Source organism: Ceratotherium simum, chromosome 6 (assembly GCF_057802395.1).
Source record: "Ceratotherium simum simum isolate JZ-2026a chromosome 6, ASM5780239v1, whole genome shotgun sequence".
Lineage (NCBI taxonomy): Eukaryota > Metazoa > Chordata > Mammalia > Perissodactyla > Rhinocerotidae > Ceratotherium > Ceratotherium simum.
In genome coordinates, this window is record NC_141905.1 from 15,722,218 (window position 1) to 15,744,036 (window position 21,819).

Below are 21,819 nucleotides of genomic sequence, written 5' to 3' on the forward strand. Positions count from 1 at the left end.
TAAAAGTCTGTGCAAACTACAACATATATTGCAATAACATTCTCAAAAAACCCGAGGATATTTTAGCATTATTATTTAAGTTATATAAAATACATCTTTATAAAAGTACAGATTTTTTTAAAGTTAAATTACACCCACTGAAATAGGCAGCCAGGCTCACGTTTTAGTACTAAAATGAGGTTTTATCAATCTAAATTATTGCTTAGTCCTACGGAGCCATTAGAGACCTGTAACAAATAAAAATCAAGTCCTATTTCTTAAGGAAAAGTGCCCTAAAAATTCAGCTGTCATTAAGTTAGTCTTTCTGAAGCTTTTCAACTGATGAATCTTCCATAAAACTGTTAACGATGCTACCCATGGCTTGGTTTGTCAGGATCCGAAATTGAGTCTGGTTGTAAAGTTCCTACTTGTGCCAGGAAGCTGTTAGTTTGTTGTCCCCAATCATAGTAGTCTGGAGCAAAACTTAAAAAGAAAAAGATATTTCAGTCACTTAAAACATTATACTTACTATTGATGACATATCTATTTTAGGTAGAAAGAACTGGGATTTTGTATAAACTATAGACAGTCCCAAAGTTTTTTAAAATAGCTTCTTTAAGCCCATTTTCCCACAAAACAGTGCTATGCACAGTGGCTAGAAGTCTGCCCACAAAAGTCTACTGAACTCTATAGAGCCCAGAAGTGTAGTACTGCTAGAACTATAAAGCAATCACTAGGTATGACAAAAAGTTTTAGCTACAAATTGTATTTGAATCCTAAAGTATAGCTCGCCACCTGTGTGTCTTTGGGCAAGTAACTTCTGTGCCTCAATTTTATCATCTGTAGAATGGGAGTATTACTAGTAACTACCTCGTTGGGTTTCTGTGAGTTAATACCTGTAAAGTGCTTAGAACAGTATCTTAATATACAGTTAGCACTCAATAACGTATGTTTTTATTATTATTATTTTCCTCTATGTAGTCTTCCACATAGGTGGTGAGGACTCCCTAGGCTCTATGTCACTTCTGGCAGGTGAGGGGTTAGGGCTGCTCCAGCAGGGTACGAAGGGACAGGCATTGCTGGTAGAAAATGCAAAGGGGTAACTGAATAAGAGAACAGTTTTAGGGAAGAGGGTTAGGATAACCTTTGACTTCGGAAGGCCTTCTTGTTTTTTTGGCTAACTTCCAGATTAGCTATGTTCTTTACATCTGCTGGCCTGGTGGATTGGTCTACTTTCCTCTTTTTTCCCAAACACCATCTTTTATTCTATCTGACCAGAATTTCTCTGCTCTCTGAACCACTGAGAAAGCAACGTATTCTCCCAGCTTTTTCTCAGTTCTCCTGTTTTGTATGGACTTTTACTGTCAGTGATAAGGAGCAGAAAGGCAAGCATATCTTCTTTTATCCTTTCATCCCAGAGGAAAAAATAAAGTTTACATTAAAATGTTAATGATAGGTCTTTAAATTCACAAGGATTGTGTAAGATAAGCTTTCACTTCTAAGAAACACAGCCTGAAGCTTCTCTTTCACAGGAACAGTACAGGGTCCTGGGAGGACAAGCAGAGAGAAGAGGGGCTCGCAAGCACTAGGTCAGCCCTTTGTGCTCCTCTTGCCCTTGCTGGCCTTGAAGTCCCAGATCCACAGGCTGAAAGAGGGGACATGACGGCCCTTGGGCAGTCGAGTGTGGCTAAAGCATCAGCAGGCTGAGGAAAGGGGAATAGCTTTCCACTCCTCCTGTCTGCAGACCATGCCTGTGGCAGAGGTAAACAAATCGCATAATCCTGGGAGAGGGTCTCTGCTCTGGTTGCAGTTGGTTTCACGTACTCAGGTGCTTCCCCTCCTCTTCCTATCTGCCTCACTCTACCTCCAGATCCAGAGTTTTTATAGGGGAATTTTCTTTTAGTTTGAGCCCATTTCAGTGGACAGTGGTGCAGCCCTGCCCTTCCTAACCATGCCTCTCTAACACGAACTGGGGTCTTACCTTCCCTGAAGTCCCTGAGGGGCAATGTTCCAGGCGAGGTCATCATCACTGTCATATCTTCGAGGGTTGTCAAAGAAATAAGATCTGGGACTGAATCCATGGCTGGGGACCATTCCAGGGTTGGTCTAAGAAGACAGTTAACTGTTAGCATACTTTCAGACACTGTGTCTTGCACTAGACAAAGATAAATCAGATATGTTTCTTGCAGGAGACTAAGGATGTTCTATTCATCTGGATGGAGGATGTACCTGTTCAGCTGGAGTGTTCACTTCAGTTGCTTTTATATTTAAGAGAGATTAACTTTTTCTTTCATCAGTATGGACAAAATTTTCTTTCAGAGTCCTGTTTACAACAATGAATTATCATTGTTTTAATCTCTTATCAAAAAGCCAAACAATAACCAAAAGCCAAACTAGAGTAGATAGTCCCAAATTAGATATAAACCCAAACAATAATGTGAGCATTCACAAAAAATTACAATAATGAAATAATAATGATGAGACAATTTTGAGAGGGTTTATCCTGCCTCTATAATCATTTCATCCTGTTTCTGTCCCCAAGCTGAGTTTACCTCTCAAAAAACTTCAAATGACTAGTTTCAAGTAAGCAAAAGATCAGAACTGTATTATATTGCAAACCAAATCTGGCATAAAATCCAACATCCTTGTACATATCATTAGTGGTCTACTTAAAAGTTATTCAATAGAGTATTAAACAAGGTTGTTATATGATGGGCACCTATGTATGAATTCCTGCTTTTCTAAGACTAATCTAGCCAAATATAGAAAGCAAAGTGGAACTTATACAAGGTATTAAAATTTACTATTTGTAGCAAGAATGTCTATGCAAAAGAATGAAGTTAGACCCTTACCTGACATCATATACAAAAAAGTAACTCAAAATGGATCAAAGACCTAAATGTAAGAGTGAAAGCTATAAACTCTTAGAAGAAAATACAAGGGCAAATCTTCATGACCTGGAATTTGGCAAAGGATTCTTAGATATGACACCAAAAGCATGAGCAACAGAAGAAAAAACAGATAAACTGGACTTCATCAAAATTAAAAACTTTTGTGCTTCAAAGGATACCATCAAGAAAGTTAAAAGACAGTCACAGAATGGGAGAAAATATTTGCAAATCATATATTTGACAAGACATATCTAAAATACATAAAAAATACTTCCAACTCAATAATAAAAAGACAAATAATCCAATTTTAAAATGGGCAAAAGATCTGAACAGACATTTCTCCAAAGAAGATACACAAATGGCCAATAAGCACATGAAAAGATGTTCAACATCATTAGTCATCAGGGAAATGCAACTCAAAAGCCAATGAGATACCATTTCACACCCATCAGGATATCTACAATTAAAAAGTCAGATAATAACAAGTGCTGGGGAGGATGTGAAGGAACCAGAACCTTCATGTACTACTGTTGGGAATATAAAATAGTACCCCTTTTCTGCAAAACAGTCAAAAAGTTAAACATAGAGTTACCATATGACCCAGCAATTGCACTCCCAGACGTAGACCCAAGAGAAATAAAGATATATATGTTTGCATGGAAACTAGTACATGAATGTTTACGGCAGCATTATTCATAACAGCCAAAAGATGGAACAACTCAAATATCCATCAATGAATGAACAGATAAACAACATGTGGCATATCCATACAATGAATTATTTGGCCATAAAAACGAATGAAGTATACATCCTACAACATGGATAAACCTTGAAAACATGTTAAGTGAAAGAAGCCAGTCACAGAAAACCACATATGATCTCATTGATATGCAAGTCCAGAATAGGGAAATCTATAGATACAGAAAGTAGATTAGTAGTTGCTTGGGGGCCAGGGAGGGAGGGGGAGGATGGGGAGTGATAGATAAAGGGTATGAGGTTCCTTTCTGAGGTGATGAAAGTGTTCTAAAAACTGTGGTAATGGTTGCATGTATCACAATATACCCAAAACCATTAAACTGTACACACGAAATGGGTGAATTGTATGGCATGGGAATTATATCTCAATAAAACTGTTTAAACAAAAAAATATATGATATGGAGAGAGATTCTCAAACTTTACAGTGCATTCAAATCACTTGGGGGTGCTAGATTCCCAGAACCTACCCCAGAGATTTGATCTGGGTCCAAAACATGGCCTAAGAATTGGTACTTACACCAAGTACCCTTCAGGATTCTGGTGTGGATCGCAAAGAGCTACACCGTTACATTGGCTCTAATGATGCCAAGTGTAGAGGCTTGTTTGTACAGACTGAATTATGGATACAAATGGTAAATAACATTTTAAAGAAATGCCCCACCTGCAGTCTGCTTTTTTTTTTTGGGTGAGGAGATCAGCCCTGTGCTAACATCTGCCAGTCCTCCTCTTTTTTTTCTGAGGAAGACTGGCCCTGGGCTAACATCCGTGCCAATCTTCCTCCACTTTATATGGTACGCCACCACAGCATGGCTTGCCAAGCAGTGCGTTGGTGAGCACCCGGGATCCGAACCGGCGAACCCTGGGCTGCCGCAGCAAAGCGAGAGCACTCAACCGCTTGTGTCACTGGGCCGGCCCCAGTCTGCTCTTTTAAAGTCAATGAGTGAGTGACATCAGCACCATGGTGCCGTAAGTCATTCCTTTTTTCTCTCCCCTTCAATTTACAACTAATTGGACATCCATAACTGAACAGAAGTGCCTCGGCACAGCACACCAGGACACCCAAAAGATCCATCCATCTGTACATCCAGAAGTGGGTGTACCAGACCTCGAAGGAGGCTGCAGAGCCAGGGGACTGGTGGGGGAGGCGGCAGCGGAGGGCGGTACCAGGCCAGCGGTGATGATGGTGAGTAGGGGTCTGCGCAGCTCCATGTGCTGCAGGTGGAGGGACCCACTGCTCTCTCTGAGGAGAGAGGCAGTGACTAGAGGGAAGGAAAGGAAAGAGAAGAAGGCCAACAGAGAGCCGAAGAAAGGCATTTCTTGCTGTCTGCCTCAGAATTCTGGCAAGATATCTGCCCATGGACCTCTGGGATCCCCTCACATTTGAGGATTCTCCTACCGGGACATAGGCAAACCCAAAGCCCCAGGTACTAAACACACACATTCCCCTACTCTGCCGCCACCCCCTTTTTTTGTTTCTCCTCCAGCTTTTTTTTTTTTTTTATGCACATGATCCCAACCTTAGTGGCAAGTCAGCTGTGGTTAAGAAAATCCAAAAACTTGTGCTATACCACCACCTTCTGGAACACAAGAGGAAGGCTCCTAATTACCAATCTGTTGAATTGTTAAAATCAGAGTAAACAAAGCCTTACCTAAATGAGAGAGGTGTTGCTACTTCAAATACCACGGCAGAGGCACTTTTCATCAAATGCTATGAAAAATCACGGTAATATGGTATCACAAAAAGAAAATGACAGTTTCCGGCAACTGAACCCAAACACATGGAATATTGTGGTTTAACTGATAAAGAATTCAAAATAGCTGTTATGAAGAAATTCAGTGAGCTGCAAGAAAACTCAAGAAAGGCAATACAGTGATCTCAGGGATCAAGTTAATGAATAGAAGGAGTACTCTACCAAAGAGACTGAAATTCTAAAAATGAACCAAACAGAAATTCTGGAGCCAAAGAACTTAATAAATGAGATGAAGAATGCATTAGAAAGCATTAGAAATAGAGCCAATCAGAAGGAAAAGAGACTAAGTAAGTTTGAGGATAGGAAACAGAAATGATTCAGGTGGAAGAGGAGAGAGATTTTAAAAAGTGAAGAAACCCTACAAGAACTCTCAGACTCCATCAAAAGAGCCAACATCAGATAAATGGGTATACCAGAAGGAAAAGAGAAGGAGAAGGGAGCAGAGAGCTTATTTAAAGAAATAATAGCTGAGAACTTCCCAAACTTGGGGAAGGAACTGGATATACAAGTCTATGAAGCCAAGAGAACACCTTATTATCTCAATGCAAAAAGACCTTCTTGAAGACACATTATAGTCATGCATTGCTTAACGATGGGGAAACCTTCTGAGAAATGCTTTTGTTAGGTGATTTTGTCATTGCGTGAAGATCATAGAGTGTACTTACACAAACCTAGATGGTATAGCCTACTACACACCTAAGCTATATGGTACTAACCTCAAGGGCCCACCATTGTATATGCAGTCTGTCGTTGACCGAAACATCATTATGCAGCACGACTGTATATTAAAACTGTAAAACTGTCAATGATAAAGAATTTTAAAGGCAGCCAGGTGAGAAAAAAAAAGACAGTAACCTACAAAGGAACCCCCCATTAGGTTATTAGCAGATTTCTCAGCAGACACTCTATAGGCCAAGAAAGGGTAGAATGACATATTCAAAGTATTGAAAGATAAAAACTGCCAGCCAAGAATACTCTATCCAGCAAAGTTATCCTTCAGATATGAAGGGGAAATAAAGGCTTTCCCAGACAGACAAAAGCTTAGGGAGTTCACCACCACTACACCTGGCTTATAAGAAACATTGAAAGGATCTTGTCAAACTGAAAGAAAAAGATGAAAGTATACAAAACTCTGATAAAGGTGACAAACAGAATTAGAAAACTGTAACTCTCTTTTAGAATAGTATATTAAACAATAATAACACAAAAGGTTAAAGGAAAAAAGCATTAAATATAACTATAGCTACTACAACTTGGTAACAAAATTACAGCATAAAAAGAGATAATTTGTAACATCAAAAATATAAAAGGGGAAGGGTAAAAGGGTGAAACCTTTTTGGGTCAATGAAGATAAACTGCTATCAGCAGAAAAAGGACTATTTTATCTATGAGATTTTTATGTAAACCTCATGGTAACCACAAAGCAAAAATCTAGAGCAGAGACACAAAACATAAAAAAAAAAGGAAGACTGAGCACATCACCATGGAAAACGACCTACTTAGAAAGGTAGAGAAAAACCAAAGAAAAAAGCAACAATTTAGAGACAAAATCACCAGAAGGCAAAAGATAAAATGGCAGAAGCAAATTCTTACATATCAATAATCACCCTAAATGTAAATGGATTGAACTCAACAATCAAAAGGCACAGAATGGCTGTATGGATTAAAAAAAACAAGACCCAACTATGCGTTGCCTATAGGAGACTCGTTTCAGCTCTAAAGACAAATATAGGCTCAAAGTGAAACAATGGAGGATGATATTCCAAGCAAACAGAAACCAAAAGAAGGCAGGTGTAGCCACAGTTACATCAGACCAAATAGACTTCAAGCCAAAAAGGGTAAGAAGAGACAAAGAAGGTCATTATATAATGATACAGGAGTCAATACAACAAGAAGATACAACAACTGTAAATATATATGCTCCCAACACCCGAGCACAGACATACATTAAGCAAATACTGACAGATCTTAGAGGAGAAATAGACAACAATACAATAATTGTAGGAGACTTCAACACCCCACTATGAGCAATGGCTAGATTGTCTAGACGGAAAATCAACAAGGAAACATTGGAATTGAACCACACTTTAGAACAAATGGACTTAACAGACATACAGAACATTTCATCCAACAGTAGCAGAATATACATTCTTCTCCAGTGCACCTGGAACATTCTTCAGGACAGATCAAATGACAGGCTACAAAACAAATCTTAGCAAATTTAAGAAGACTGAAATCATACCAACTATCTTTTCTGACCACAATGGTATGAAACTAGAAATCAACAAGAGGAAAGCGAGATCTACAAATATGTGGAAACTAAACAACAAACTTCTAAACAACAAATGGGTCAAAGAAGAAATCAAAAGGGAAATAAAAAATTATCTCAAAACAAACGAAAATGGAAATATATCAAATCTTGTGGGATGCAGCAAAAGCAGTTCTGAGAGCAAAGTTTATAGCAATAAATGCATATATTAAGAAATTAGAAAGATCTCAAATAAACAACCTAACTTTACACCTCAAGGAACTAGAAAAAGAACAAATTAAGCCCAAAGTTAACAGAAGGAAGGAAATAATATAGATCAGAGCAGAAATAAATGAAATAGAGACCAGAAAAACAATAGAAAGGATCAATGAAACTAAGAGCTGGTTCTTCAAAAAGATAAAATTGACAAACTTTTGGCTAGACTAAGAAAAAAAGACATAAGACTCAAATAAATAAAATTAGAAGTGGAAGAGGACACAGTACAGCTGGCAGTACAGAAATACACAGAATCATAAGAGACTACTATGAACAATTATATGCTGACAAATTACATAACCTGGAAGAAATGGATACATTTCTAGACAAACACAACCTATCAAGACTGAATCAGGAAGAAACAGAAAATCTGAACAGACCAATGAGTAGAGATTGAATCAGTAATCAAAAAACTCCCAAAACAGACAACTCCAGGACCAGATGGCCTCACTAGAGAGTTCTACCAAGCATTTAAAGAAGAATTAATACCAATCCTCTTTAAACTCTTCCAAAATATGGTGGAGGAGGGAACGCTTCCTAAACTCATTCTGCAAAACCAGCATTACCTCGATACCAAAACCAGATATGGATACCACAAGAAAACTATAGGCCAATATCCCTGATGAATATAGACACAAAAATTCTCAACAAAATATTAGCAAACCAAATTCAACAATACATTAAAAGCATTATACACCATGATCAAGTGGGATTTATCCCTGGAATACAAGGATGGTTCAACATATGCAAATAAATACATGTAACATAATACATAAATGTAATACATCACATCAACAAATGTAATATATCACATCAAAAAAAGGAAAGATAAAAATCACATGATCATCTCAATAGACGCAGAAAAAGCATTTGACAAAATACAACATCCTTTCATGATAAAAACCCTTAACAGATTGGGTATATAAGGAACATACCTCAACATAATAAAGGCCATATATGATAAACCCACAGCCAACATTATACTCAATGGAGAAAAACTGAAAGCATTTCCTCTAAGATCAGGAACAAGACAAGGAAGCCCACTTGCACCACTCCTAATCAATACAGTCATGCACCCGATAACGATGTTTCAGTCAATGACAGACCACATATATGACCGTGGTTCAATAAGATTAGTACCATATAGCCTAGGTGTGTAGTAGGCTATACCATCTAGGTTTGTGTAAGTACATTCTATGATGTTCTCACAATGACAAAATTGTCTAACAACACATTTCTCAGAATGTATCCCCCTCGTTAGGCGACACATGACTTATAGTACCAGAAGTCCTAGCTAGAACAATTAGGCAAGACAAAGAAATAAAATGCATCTAAACCAGAAAGGAAGAAGTAAAACTATCACTGTTTGCTGATAATATGATTTCATATGCAGAAAACCCCAAAGAGTCAATCAAAAAAACTGTTGGAATTAATCAATGATTTCAGTAAAGTCACAGGATACAAAAGCAACATACAGAAATCACTTGCATTCCTTTACACTAATGACAAGGCATCTGAAAAAGAAATAAAACTATCCCATTCACAATAGCATTAAAAACAATAAAATATTAAGGAATAAATTTAACCAAGGAAGTGAAAGATCTGTACAATGAAAACTATAAGACTTTGAAAGAAATCAAAGAAGACACAAACAAATGGAAGGACATCCCGCGTTCATGGGTAAGAATTAATGTTGTTAAAATGGCCATACTACCCAAAGCCATCTACAGATTCAATGCAATCTGCATCAAATTGCCAAAGGCATTCTTCACAGAAATAGAGGAACCAATCCTAAAATTTGTGTGGAACCACAGAAGACCCCGAATAGCCAAAGCAATCCTAAGAAAAAAACAACAAAACCGGAGGTATCACGCTTCCTGATTTCAAACTATACTACAAAGCCATAGTAATAAAACCAGTAAGGTACTGGCACAAAAACAGACACACAGACCAATGTAACAGAATAGAGTGCCCAGAATTAAATTCTAGAAAATATAGTCAACTAATATTCAACATGGGAGCCAAGAACACCCAATGAGGAAAGGACAGTCTCTTCAACAAATGGTGCTGGGAAAACTGGAGAAACATATACAGAACAATGAAATTGAACCCATTATCTCACACCACTCACAGAAATTAACTCGAAATGGATCAAAGACTTAAACGTAAGACCTGATACCATAAAACTTTTAGAAGAAAAGGCAGGGAAGAAGCTCACTGATACTGATCTTGGCAATGATTTTTTGGACACGATGCCAAAAGCACAAACAACAAAAGCAAAAATCAACAAATGGGACTACATCAAACTCAAAAGCTTCTGTACAGCAAAAGAAACAGTTAACAGAATGAAAAGACAATCTACAGAAAGGGAGAAAATTTTTGCAAACCATATATTGGATAAGGGGTTAATATCTGAAATATATAAAGAAGTCATATAACTTAACAAAAAAATAAACCTATTAAAAAATAGGCAGAAGAACTAAATCGATATTTTTCCAAAGAAGATATCAAAATGGCCAATAGGCACATGAAAAGATGCTCAACATCACTAATCATCATGGAAACACAAATCAAAACCACAGTGAGCTATCTACCACCTCAGACCTATTAGAGTGGCTATCATCAAAGACGAGACAACAAGTGCAGGTAAGGATGTGGTGAAAAGTGAACGCTTATACATTGTTGGTGGGAATGTAAATTGGTCCAACCACTATGGAAAACAATATGGAGGTTCCTCAAAAAATTAAAAATAGATGTATCATATGATTCAGCAATTCACTTCTAGGTGTATACCCAAAAGAAATGAAAGCAGGATTTTGATGAGATATATGCACTCCCATATTTATTGCAGCATTATTCACAATAGCCAAAATATGGAAACAACCCAAATGCCCATCAACAGATGAATGGATAAAAAAAGATGTGGTACATAGACACAATGGAATATTACTCAGCCACGAGAAAGGAGGATATCCTTCCATTTGCAACAACATGAATGGATCTGCACACATTATGCTAAGCAAGATAAGTCTGATAGAGAAAGATGAGTACTATATGATATCACTTATATGTGGAATCTAAAAAAAATCAAACCTGTAAAGAACAGAGAGTAAAACGGTGGTCACCAGAGGATGGGGAGAGGGAGGATAAGATTGAGTATTTAGGCGTACAAACTTGTAACAAGTAGTAAATAAGCCATAGAGATCTAATGTACAGTATAATAAACACAGAAAATATTGTTCTATAATTATGTAATGTGATAAGTATCACTACAGTGGCAATCATATTACAATATATAAATGTATCAAAGTAACACACTGTACACATTAAATTTATACAATGTTACTTGTCAAATTTATTAATTAAAAACATAAAGTCAATGAGTATGAGTTAAATATAAACTTCCTCCCAAAAGAATATTAAACTGTTTTTTCTCCAATTAGATAAGTTATAGATAATAATAATATTATTATTAAGCCATTCATATCAGGAATTTAGTTTCTTCTCCAAACCTTATTATGCTAAGAAAGCCACCGTGTAGCACAGTAATTAAAATCATGGACTCAGGAACCTGACTGCCTTGGTTTGAATCCTGGCTCTGCCTCCTACTAGCCATGTGACCTTGAGCCTCAGTTTCCTCATCTAAGAATGAGTATAAGTTTCTACCTTTCAGGGTTATTGTGAGGATTAAAGAATTTCATATATTTAAAATACTTAGATCAAAGCCTAGTATATATAAACACTTATATAATTGTTAGCTATATTTACCAAATTCTGCACTAACTCTGGTAGTCTTGCCCAAGGATATTTATGAACAACACTGGTTCTTCACCAAGACAAATTTGACAGTCAAATTACCTGCTAATGAGAGTTACTTCATGAGTACAATATAAAAAAGGGAAAATGTTTTTCTATTTATGATTATGCATCCTTCATACTGAATTCCCTCCCTGACGCTAAATTAGGAGATAATGTCGTTTAGGACATAAAGAATCACTTGAATTCATTAACATGCTACTGTAGACGAGCAGTCACCAGTGTGGTCCATGGAGGTCCCTGAGATCTTTCAGGGATCTGCAAGGTCAGAACTATTTTCATAATTATTATATTAAGATGTTATTTGCCTTTTCCATTGTGTTGACATTTGCACTGACGGCGCAAAAGCAGTGGTGAGTAAAAGTACGGCTGCGTCACCACCAATCAAAGCAGTGGCACCCATGGCACAAGTAGTGACTGTTCTTCACCACCACAGAATCACAGTGACAACAAATATCTTCACTTAATGTCCTTGACAGAGTAGTAAAAATTATAAATTAAATCTCAGTCTGTGAGCCCGTCTTTTTAATATTCTGTGTGAGAAAATGGAAAGTATGCATAAAGCACTTCTGCCCTAAGATGATTGTTTTTAGGAAAAGCACTTGTACAACTGTTTGAGCTGTAGCTACTCTTTCATGCAACCTGACAACTCAGACAAACCATGGTTCTTCAGACGTGGAGATTCAGCAGACATTGTCTCAAAAGTGAATGAAGTGAGCTGTCACTTCAAGGAAAACAAGTGACAATATTTGTTATCAGTGATCAAATCTGAGCTTTTAAGCAAAAATTAAAGCTTTGGAAAACTTGTATTCCCTACCATGAGCTTGGCTTGACAAGTTTCCAATACTTAAAGATTTTTCTGATGAGATCAGATTTTTTTTTGGTATTGTATAACGAAACCTTAACATCTGGAAGATCAGCATAACTTGGTAAACCAATATTTTCCAAATGACCAGTGCATGACATTACAAAACCATGCATGGGTAAGAGATCCATTCAAAGTGCAAGTTAAACCAACGGATGTTAATATATAACACAATATGAAAAGTTCACTGATATGGTTTTAGATTCCATATCGCAACTAACTTTTACGAAACTACAACTTGTTGAGTTTGGGTGTAGTGCCAAAGAAGAATCTTCACAATTATTTTAAGCTATTAAAATCCTCCTCTTTTTTGCCACTACCTATCTCTGTGAGGCTGGATTTTCTCCATATATTTCAACAAAACAATATATCACAACAGACTGAATGCAGAAGCAGATACGAGACTCCAGCTATCTTCTATTAAGCCAGACATTAAAAAGAATCATGAGGGGCCGGCCCCGTGGCTTAGCGGTTCAGTGCGCGCACTCTGCCACTGGCGGCCTGGGTTCAGATCCCGGGCGCGAACCGACGCACCGCTTCTCTGGCCATGCTGAGGTGGCGTCCCACATACAGCAACTAGAAGGATGTGCAACTATGACATACAACTATCTACTGGGGCTTTGGGGAGAAAAAGGGGGGGGAAAAAAAAGGAGGACGATTGGCAATAGATATTAACTCAGGGCCGGTCTTCCTCAGCAAAAAGAGGAGGATTGGCATGGATGTTAGCTCAGGGCTGATCTTCCTCACAAAAAATAAATAAATAAATAAATAAAAGAGTCATGAAGTTTTAAAACAATGGTACTCTTCTCACTAATTTATTTTGTTTTGAAAAGCACAGTTCTTTTTCACAATTTTTTATGGTAACAAGTGATGAGTTTATTATTTTTAATGAATTAATAAATGACTATTTAAAAAAATTTCACACACACACAAACACCCCTCCAAACAAAAGCTTTTTGGGATGCTTTATAATTTATTGGTGTAAAGTGTCCTGAGACCAAAGTCTGAGAACTACTCCAAATAATACCCCAAACAGTAGATGTATTCCACCACAATAGCCAAGTAGCTCTATATACACACAGAGTGTGTTAAGGATGACGTGTTTCCCTGGATAATGAGATCTGAGAGTACAGATCAGACTATCAATATTATTCTGTGTTCATTTAATAAAACAGTACTTTGAACAATAAAACATTAGCTTTTACTCCTTAGGATTCAGATAAATACGCTCCTTCAGAGTGGCTTGGTTTGAGGGGGTACAGTTGCTAAGCCTCTGCGACACTAGAGATGAAAACCAGGAGGTGATGAAAAAGCACACCAAGGGCCTAGTGAAGCCTCGGCGAGCACTGAGATCTTCCCTTAAGAGACCCGTCACTTATTCCTGAGTCAAATAAGGTTCCCAGAAAACTTCAGCTGTCTGTCTTCAGAGAAGGAAGGAAAACAAGGCACTGGACTCAGCCTAGATCTGCTGCCTACCTTTCACATGTTCCTTTCCCAAGGATGAGGAAGTGTTTAGGGTCTGACTTTACAGAAGCCTCCAGGTGTTCCCAAGGCAAGTAAAGGTCAGATAAAGTGCAGAACCACTGTTCTGCAGCTAAAAATAATGAAAAGAGAGGAAACTGATCCCGAGAACTAGAAAACTGTGCCCACTGCTGTTCTCTTTTCAAGGGCCCATCACTGAGGGTGTGCTTCTCCACCACCCACCCCACTCCTGTCTCACTTTAATTTTTTCTATTCCTGGCTCATTAGTGACTCCCAGAGATGAATAAGAAAAAATAAGATAAAACACAACAGGTTGGTTATTATATCTATGCTTTCCTCACCACCCACACTTAGCTCACATTGGCCAAAAACCATTCATTATACTTTTCTATGGGTTTCATTGATCCGTGATTCAAAATTCCACCACTAGTTAGTGTGGCTGGAGTAATTTATGCAGCAAGGCTCCCAGGAGCTCCCTCACTCTACCAGGTTTTGCATTTTCTGTCCTGCCCTCATGAAGATATTTATATAAAGTTGGCTAAGCGGAAATATGACCAAACTGGGGGAGTGGCTCTAGCATTCTTCACAATAATGTTTTTATTTCTCTATCACCCCATTCCCTAATCACCATCCAGCATAACACAGGGGTGAAGACCTGAATTACTATTCTCTATTTTTCCTTTGCTAAAAGGAAAGCTTATATATTTGGTTCACAGCAATTCAAGGCTCAAATACTAGTGAGGATGTTGCTGCACTGGGAAAACACATAATCACGAGCTCTAGGCCTGAGAAGCAATTTCACTTCTTTTATGAAATAAAGGTAAACTGACAAACATACCTCCCTCAAAAGAGAATCAAGAGAAAAGAAAGTCTCAATTAAATAGACAAGGGAACTTTTTATACCACAATAGGATGGAAGAGGCTCTCTACTGAAAATCTAAGAAAAAATTCTACTGTATATGTTTTGTGATTAGAATTAGGAGACATTTTTTACAAACAGAAACTGGTTTACTTACAAGGTCCTTTGTAGTATTTCTAACTCGGAAGAAGTAAACTACTAAGGTGGTAGGTAAGAGTTCCCACACAAAAAGGACCACTCCAAATACTACATATCCGGCATCTCCCAGCTGATTCTTCAGATCTGCCTGTTGAAAAGAGAGGGAGAAAATGGAGAGTCACTAGACTGAGGGCACAGGGAATAACTTTGATTTGAGTCTTTCTAATGTGAACAGAAATTAATTCTAATATGGTATAATTCCTTTCCCCTAAAATGTGCATGTTGAAATCAGATAATACTAATCGTCCAGACCTCAGATGGGGGGTTATTTAAACCATACAGGATAGATAATTATCTTCTTCAAAATATTCAAAGACAGAAACTGCCAATCTCTGATGTTTTATTACTTCACTCTCCAAAATCTTCCTTATCTCCAAATTAAGTCTCGCAAATTGAAGCTGATTTTTTTTTCAACAATTGAATAATGAGAATGTTATGTTGCCTCCTCCCAAATCCTTGAGGGCAGCATACAACTGTTACCCTTGGTCTCACTCCTAGGATAAACATGTCAATTTTTAAACTTCTCTTCACATTAACTATATCCTATTCTTTAACCTTCAAAGCTTATTACAGGCTATATTGTCTAGAAAAAAATTCTCAGAGTCCAGGATGAGATGGCTAAATAGACTTGCTGTCGTAGTGTTCTCCCTCATGCTGCAGGGCAGATGGAAGGCGTGTGAGGAACAGGCACATTCGGTTTGGGCAACTCTATCAGTAAGGCCATCATTTCAAAGAAAGACAATGCACCAAAATCAAGCCCTTTTAAAGGGCCAATCACCTACACTTAATCCTTTTTCCTTCTCTATTACATCATATTTAAAGTACAGTAATCAAAACTAATCATGCTACTCTTGAGAAAGATTACTCTCAAACTTTGCATCTCATATCCCATCTATAACGTCTCAATAACATGCTGTTCTTTTTCCATTCTACACAAATAATGCGCACCACGCGTAGCCATTTGTCTTGCTTGCTCCTAGATTATTTTGGTTGCAACACATAGGTCTAGATATCCATAGATAAATACCCTCTAAAAACAACAAAATTTTAAAAACTGTGATCATATTTTAAATTTGTTATATTACAAGCTCTTAATTGAAGGAAAAATTTAAATAATAATTTTTTAAAAGCCCAGTCTCTGTTGTTTAATGGGTACAGAGTTTCAGTTTGAGAAGATGAAAAAGTTCTGGAGATGGACAGTGGCGATGGTTGCACAACAACATGAATGTACTCACTGCCACTGAACCGTACACTTACAAATGGTTAAAATAGTAAATCTTATGTATATTTTACTATAATAAAAAATCCTTTGCATATTATGAATAAGTCTTTAATTTATCATTGTTTAAAGTTTAGATTTTTATATAATTGATTTTCTCAAAACAGGGCATGCCTTTAGCAATGCCTTGCCCAACTTCCTCCCATTCTATATTTATGGTATTGGTTTGGGTTAGGGGTGGTTATTGTTGTTTTAATCTTTCCTAATGATAACACCGTGCATGTCCCTCTTCTGAATTTCATCTTGTCCTCACAGGTTTAACTTAACATGGTCGTTTTAGTCTTTCTTCCAGAGTCTTAATTCAGTCCAGGTTTTGAGCACTGTTGGGATTTAAGAAGAGGATTTGTATATAGTTAGGTATTCAATATTTTTCCAGCAAAAGCTAAGGTGCTTTTGCAATTCAATCCAGTAGAGTCCTATTACAGAAGTTCTATTTCTCTATTGTAATGGCTTATCTGTGTGTCTCTTTTCCTCAGTGGATATAAACTCCTAGAGCAAGAAGTGAGTCTGTTCATGTTTGTATCCCCAGCCCTTTGTCCAGGGCCACAGACAAAGAATCGATATTTCTCAAATGAGAGACTGCTAACTCATTCTCATTCTTTTTTATTTTGAGCTTTTGTGAACATGGATGCCAAATGATATTTCACTACCTTGGTTCATTTGCTTTATAATTTATGAATTTCTAGAATATGTTAAAAAAAAAAGAGAGTATCATACTGAAACCACTGATAAAATAAGCTTTTACTAACACCTGAATATCCTCAGTCACTGTTGTCTAGATTTCCCCAAATGCTGTTAGTATACATGCTCCATTAAAAAAATTAACTTCATAGTTTTTGTATTTTCTGAAACCTGAATACTATTTGTTTTACCTTTGCAAATTTCACCCTTTAAAAAGACCATCTTATATTTACGTGGAAGTGCTTTAAAACAATTAGGGGCCGACCCGGTGGCGCAAGCAGTTAAGCGCGCATGCTCCACTGCGGTGGCCCGGGGTTCACCAGTTCAGATCCCGGGCGCGCACCGACGCACTGCTTGGCAAGCCATGCTGTGGCGGCATCCCATATAAAGTGGAGGAAGATGGGCACGGATGTTAGCCCAGGGCCAGTCTTCCTCAGCAAAAAAAGAGGAGGATTGGCAGATGTTAGCACAGGGCTGATCTTCCTCACAAAAAAAAAAAAAAAAATTAAGGACTGCTTGACAAGACCCTCAGAAAGTAGAAAGGAAAGTGTGAGAGTGTGAGAGAGAGTGTGTGTGTGTGTGTGTATACATATATATATCTCTCTCTCCCAGTTTTCTCAGAAGACGAGAGCTAAAGGCAGGTCTCTATTTGGCAGCAGAAGCAAGGGGCTTATCCCCCTTTGCCACATGGGATGCTGCAAAGCAAAAAGTCGCCATTCAGGTGACGCCTCACGGGCCCCCACTGACCTGGTCTGACACATTATACCAGTCGTAATCAAAGGAGTGGACATTGCTGCTCTGAGAAAAGGATAAGATGAACAGGTTGTAGCAGGCTCGGGAGGCGTAAAGCAGGATGACGGTCACACCGATGGCAGTCACTTGACACACGGAGGAGCCCTGGAAAAGCGAGAGCCATGAGGGGTGCACCCATTCCAGGTCCAGGACACCAGACTCCTCCCGGAACACAGCCTGTGTTTGCACCTTGTACACCCTTCGGATCTCAGGCACTGCAGTCTCCTCCAACCGTCTGTCAGACCCTCTACCCTCAGACCTTAATCCCCACTCCAAACCTCAACTGATTCCACACCCCTTTCCTACAATTACAAATTATCTTCAGATAGGTGCTTCAAAACCTGCAACTTGATTTGGAGATGCCTTTAACAGGGTTAAAACATGGGCCATTTGCCTAAGACCTAGGTTTCTAAGAACAAGCAAGTCAGACGGCTCGTTTTGTTAAATCTCTGAGTGCCTCTGCTCAGCTCCAACAGGACCCTCTTGACTTATGAGCCCAGTGCCCGGCCTCTGGCTTGGGGACAACCTCACAGGGATGGCGGCCGGGAGAGAGCTGTGCTGCTGACAGTGGCTCTGGGCTGTGAGCGCTTCCTCAAACCCAGAATCTTCTAGGCTGGGAGTACTGGAGTCCCGATGTGATTCAGGGCTTGGAATTATGTGGAAATTGGTGATTTGTGCCCCAATTTATGAAGCCATCAATTTCTAAAATCAGTTAAAGGACCTCTAGCTAGAAACAGATAGTTAACATAACCAAAACACTGAAGTTAATTTTTGAGTTTTGCATTTGGAAGTCATTAACTAAATCCAAGATATTTTTTTATTTTGCCAGTAATAGATTGTTAGCTTCTCTGCCACTAGGGTGACCTAAATGGTATTCTGACAATCTAAAATTTAACCTCTCCTGTTAAAACCACAATTCTGTTTTTAAAAGCCTTGGATAGCCCCTATATGGGGGACAATATAAATAACAGAGAAAGTTAAGACAAAATCAAGTTCAAAATTCATCAAAAGGTATAAATGAACAAACTACTCTGCCACACTAATTTGCAGGATTTTGCAAGAGTTCAGCCAAATCACAGAATGCCCTGATTAAAGGCTTTGTGTTTCTGATATTAGAGGCACAGATTTTGATCTACTGATCACTGCTGAAGACACAATACTGTGGGAGACAGAGCTGCCTCACAATCTTCAGACCAAAGGTATATTATAGCCAGATGGGCCATGTGGCAATGAAGGCAGACATGGGGGAAGCCACAGGACACACAGTCACTGAACAGAAGCAGAGGACCTACACAAATCACTCAGCCAATGTACAAGTGAGAAACCAAGGCCCCGAGAGGTGAAGTGACTGGTGGGGCTGGGGTCCCACAGCCAGTGAGAGGCCCGGGCATCCGCTCCCTGGCCTCCACACTTCACTAGGCTTCTCAATGACGGCAGAGTTGGGGGTCAGGCTGATCGGGGGCACTTCGGCCACAGCTCCAGGCATCATATCTGCCCTTCTTTATAACCCTGGGGAACGGAGAGGACAAAAGCGAGATTCTAGGGTGTGAGGCATAGCTGCGAAATAAGAGAACAGGCCAGGAGCTGCCCTCTCACATCATGTCCGGCTCTATTTCTGAACAATCAGCACGAGAGGAGTGTTGTCCTGAACTCCAGGAGCGGCTTCCACTGTGAAGGAGAACCATCTCGGGGACACAGCCAATTCAGGGGTCTGAACCTGAGTCTCCACAGCAGTATGACGAGGTGGTGAAGAGGACAGACCCCGGAGCCAGACTGCTGAGTCCGAATCTTGGTTCTGCCTCTACTAGCTGCATAACTTGGGGCAAGCGACTGCCCTCTGTGTGCCTCAGTTTCCTTATCTATAAAGGGGGGATAATACCTACTCCCCAGAGTCGTGAGGATTACCTTAGTTTATACACATAGAGTGTTTGTAAAAGTGCCAGGAACACTAGATGTGTGCTGTATTAATATTATTAGCACAATCAATCCCAGTAGTCCTTTAAAATTTTGGTTAAACTATTGTCCGTATAAACCAGAGACCTAACTCTCTTACAGTAATTCTGCACAGTCCAACACACCCTGAGCCACCCGGAACGGAACTCTCCTTGCATACAAAGTTCAGTGAACTACATACCTCTGTGTTTTGGCATCCACGCTATGGCTAATCATTTGTAGGAGGTCAGGTGTGAAAGGTCTTTGTTGAGCTCTGTTTGCAAACCAGGGAACTATTTTTACAACAAGTTTAATGGAAGGATCTCGACCACATTTCTACCTTACCTTAGACTCCAAGTAAATGTTGGCTAAGGACATCTTAGAAATTTTGTAGAGACAGATGGAGAGAGAGATGGCACACAGCACGAAGAGTGTGTCATTAATGGCTACACGCACGGAGACGATCACCTTCCTCTCCCAATGTCCTGTCTTCACCAACACGGCGCAGGTTAAATTCACCAACAGGAAAACAAGGCTGATGAAGAGTGAGGCCAGGTAGAGGGGTAACCTGGAAAAGACCCAGAGAGAAATTTAAGGCACCATTCCCTGCATGCTGGCAGTATATTTTGGATCATTCCAGAAGGAAACCATGATATTTTTTGGTTAACTGCTAGAAGCAGAACACGCCCCAAAGTTAACAAACATTTAAGAGCTTGGACTTTAGAGGCAGCCATTCCCAGATTCAAACTACAAATCAACTACCAACTGTGCCTCCAGGGAGGTACTTTACCTCTCTGCGCCTCACTTTCCCTGGCTCTGGGAGGGGGTGAGGATTGGCTAAGACATGCACACATCGGCTGAAGTGCCCCCTGAACGCCCACTGCTCACAGGACATGAGGAGAGAAAGAGCAGGGCTCGGAGTCAGAGCTGGTTTCCATGAGCACTGACAGTTCTGCACTCCGTGAACTTGGGCAAAACCAACCCGTGTGAGCCTGAGCGTCATCATCTGAAAATAGACCCAATAACACCTACCTTGCAGGCTGTTTGTGAGGATTAAATGAGATAATGTTTATAAAGAGTTTTACTCCAAAAAGGTCACTGAGTCTGAGTAGCACTCACTTTTACTTGGGAACACTCACTCTTGGATGCTGTGGTCTGTCTGCTCTGGTTAAAAATCTGCCACACCACCTTGCCCAAGGCTGGACAGACACAAAGCTGTCCACGTCATTGGCCATTTATAACTCGCAGTTTCTCAGAACCACACACTTCCCAAGTGACCTGTGTGAGATCTATACAAAGACTTCTCAGATTTACTAAAAGCAAAATCAGCAGCCTCAAGTTTCTCTTTAGGACTGTCCGTATCATGTGTACGTCAGGTAGACGCTGTTCAATAGGCATGCAAATAAGGAACAGACTTGTTTGGCTCAAAAATAACTAGTATCAAGACTGGTTTAAGCTGAATATGTGTGCAAGTCCAAAAGCAGAAATCCATCAGTTAGAAGTGGTTTTGAAGCTACAGAGTGATGTTGGTGTCTTCAAAAGCCATCACAGACCAGGACACAGAAACCTGGATTCTAGTCCCAGCTCCAGACATCACACCACTGACAGGAGCCCATGTGATGAGGGAGGGAGGGAGGAGAAAAGGGAGGGAGAGAGAGGGAGGGAGGGACCAGGCTGGGGAGAGGGAGGGAGGGAGGGAGAGAAGTGCAGAGGTGGAGGTGCAGTTTTATTTCCTGCCCTCGATGTCGGGGTGATATAATAAACCCCCCTTACCCAAGCTAATTTGAATGGGATTTTATGTCTTGCAATTAATAATTTACTATCCACTGGCAAAGTCTCTCACACAATTTTCAGAACTCACATTCTACCAAAGAAACTTTGCCTACCTCACTCCTTCTCACCCTTCAGATCTTAGCTCAAATATCACTTCTTCAAAGAAGCCTTTCCTGACTCCCTCCTGCACCCCCCTTACAACACACACACGTGCGCGCGCGCTATCAGGTCTCTGATATC

General features: G+C 39.4%; 1 protein-coding gene across 1 annotated transcript in view; it reads right to left on the bottom strand.

Moving 5' to 3' along the window:
- Positions 1 to 50: 50 nt before the first annotated feature.
- GPR137B (G protein-coupled receptor 137B) overlaps positions 51 to 21,819 on the bottom strand; it is a 49,538-nt gene continuing 27,769 nt past the window's right edge. Inside the window, exons 3-7 of the mRNA XM_014788954.2 lie at positions 20,152 to 20,374; positions 17,830 to 17,979; positions 15,082 to 15,210; positions 1,961 to 2,085; positions 51 to 462 (exon numbers count right to left, since the gene is read on the bottom strand). Of these exons, the coding sequence (XP_014644440.2) occupies positions 351 to 462; positions 1,961 to 2,085; positions 15,082 to 15,210; positions 17,830 to 17,979; positions 20,152 to 20,374 (739 nt within the window). The 3' untranslated portion in view covers positions 51 to 350. The remainder of the gene's footprint in view (positions 463 to 1,960; positions 2,086 to 15,081; positions 15,211 to 17,829; positions 17,980 to 20,151; positions 20,375 to 21,819) is intronic.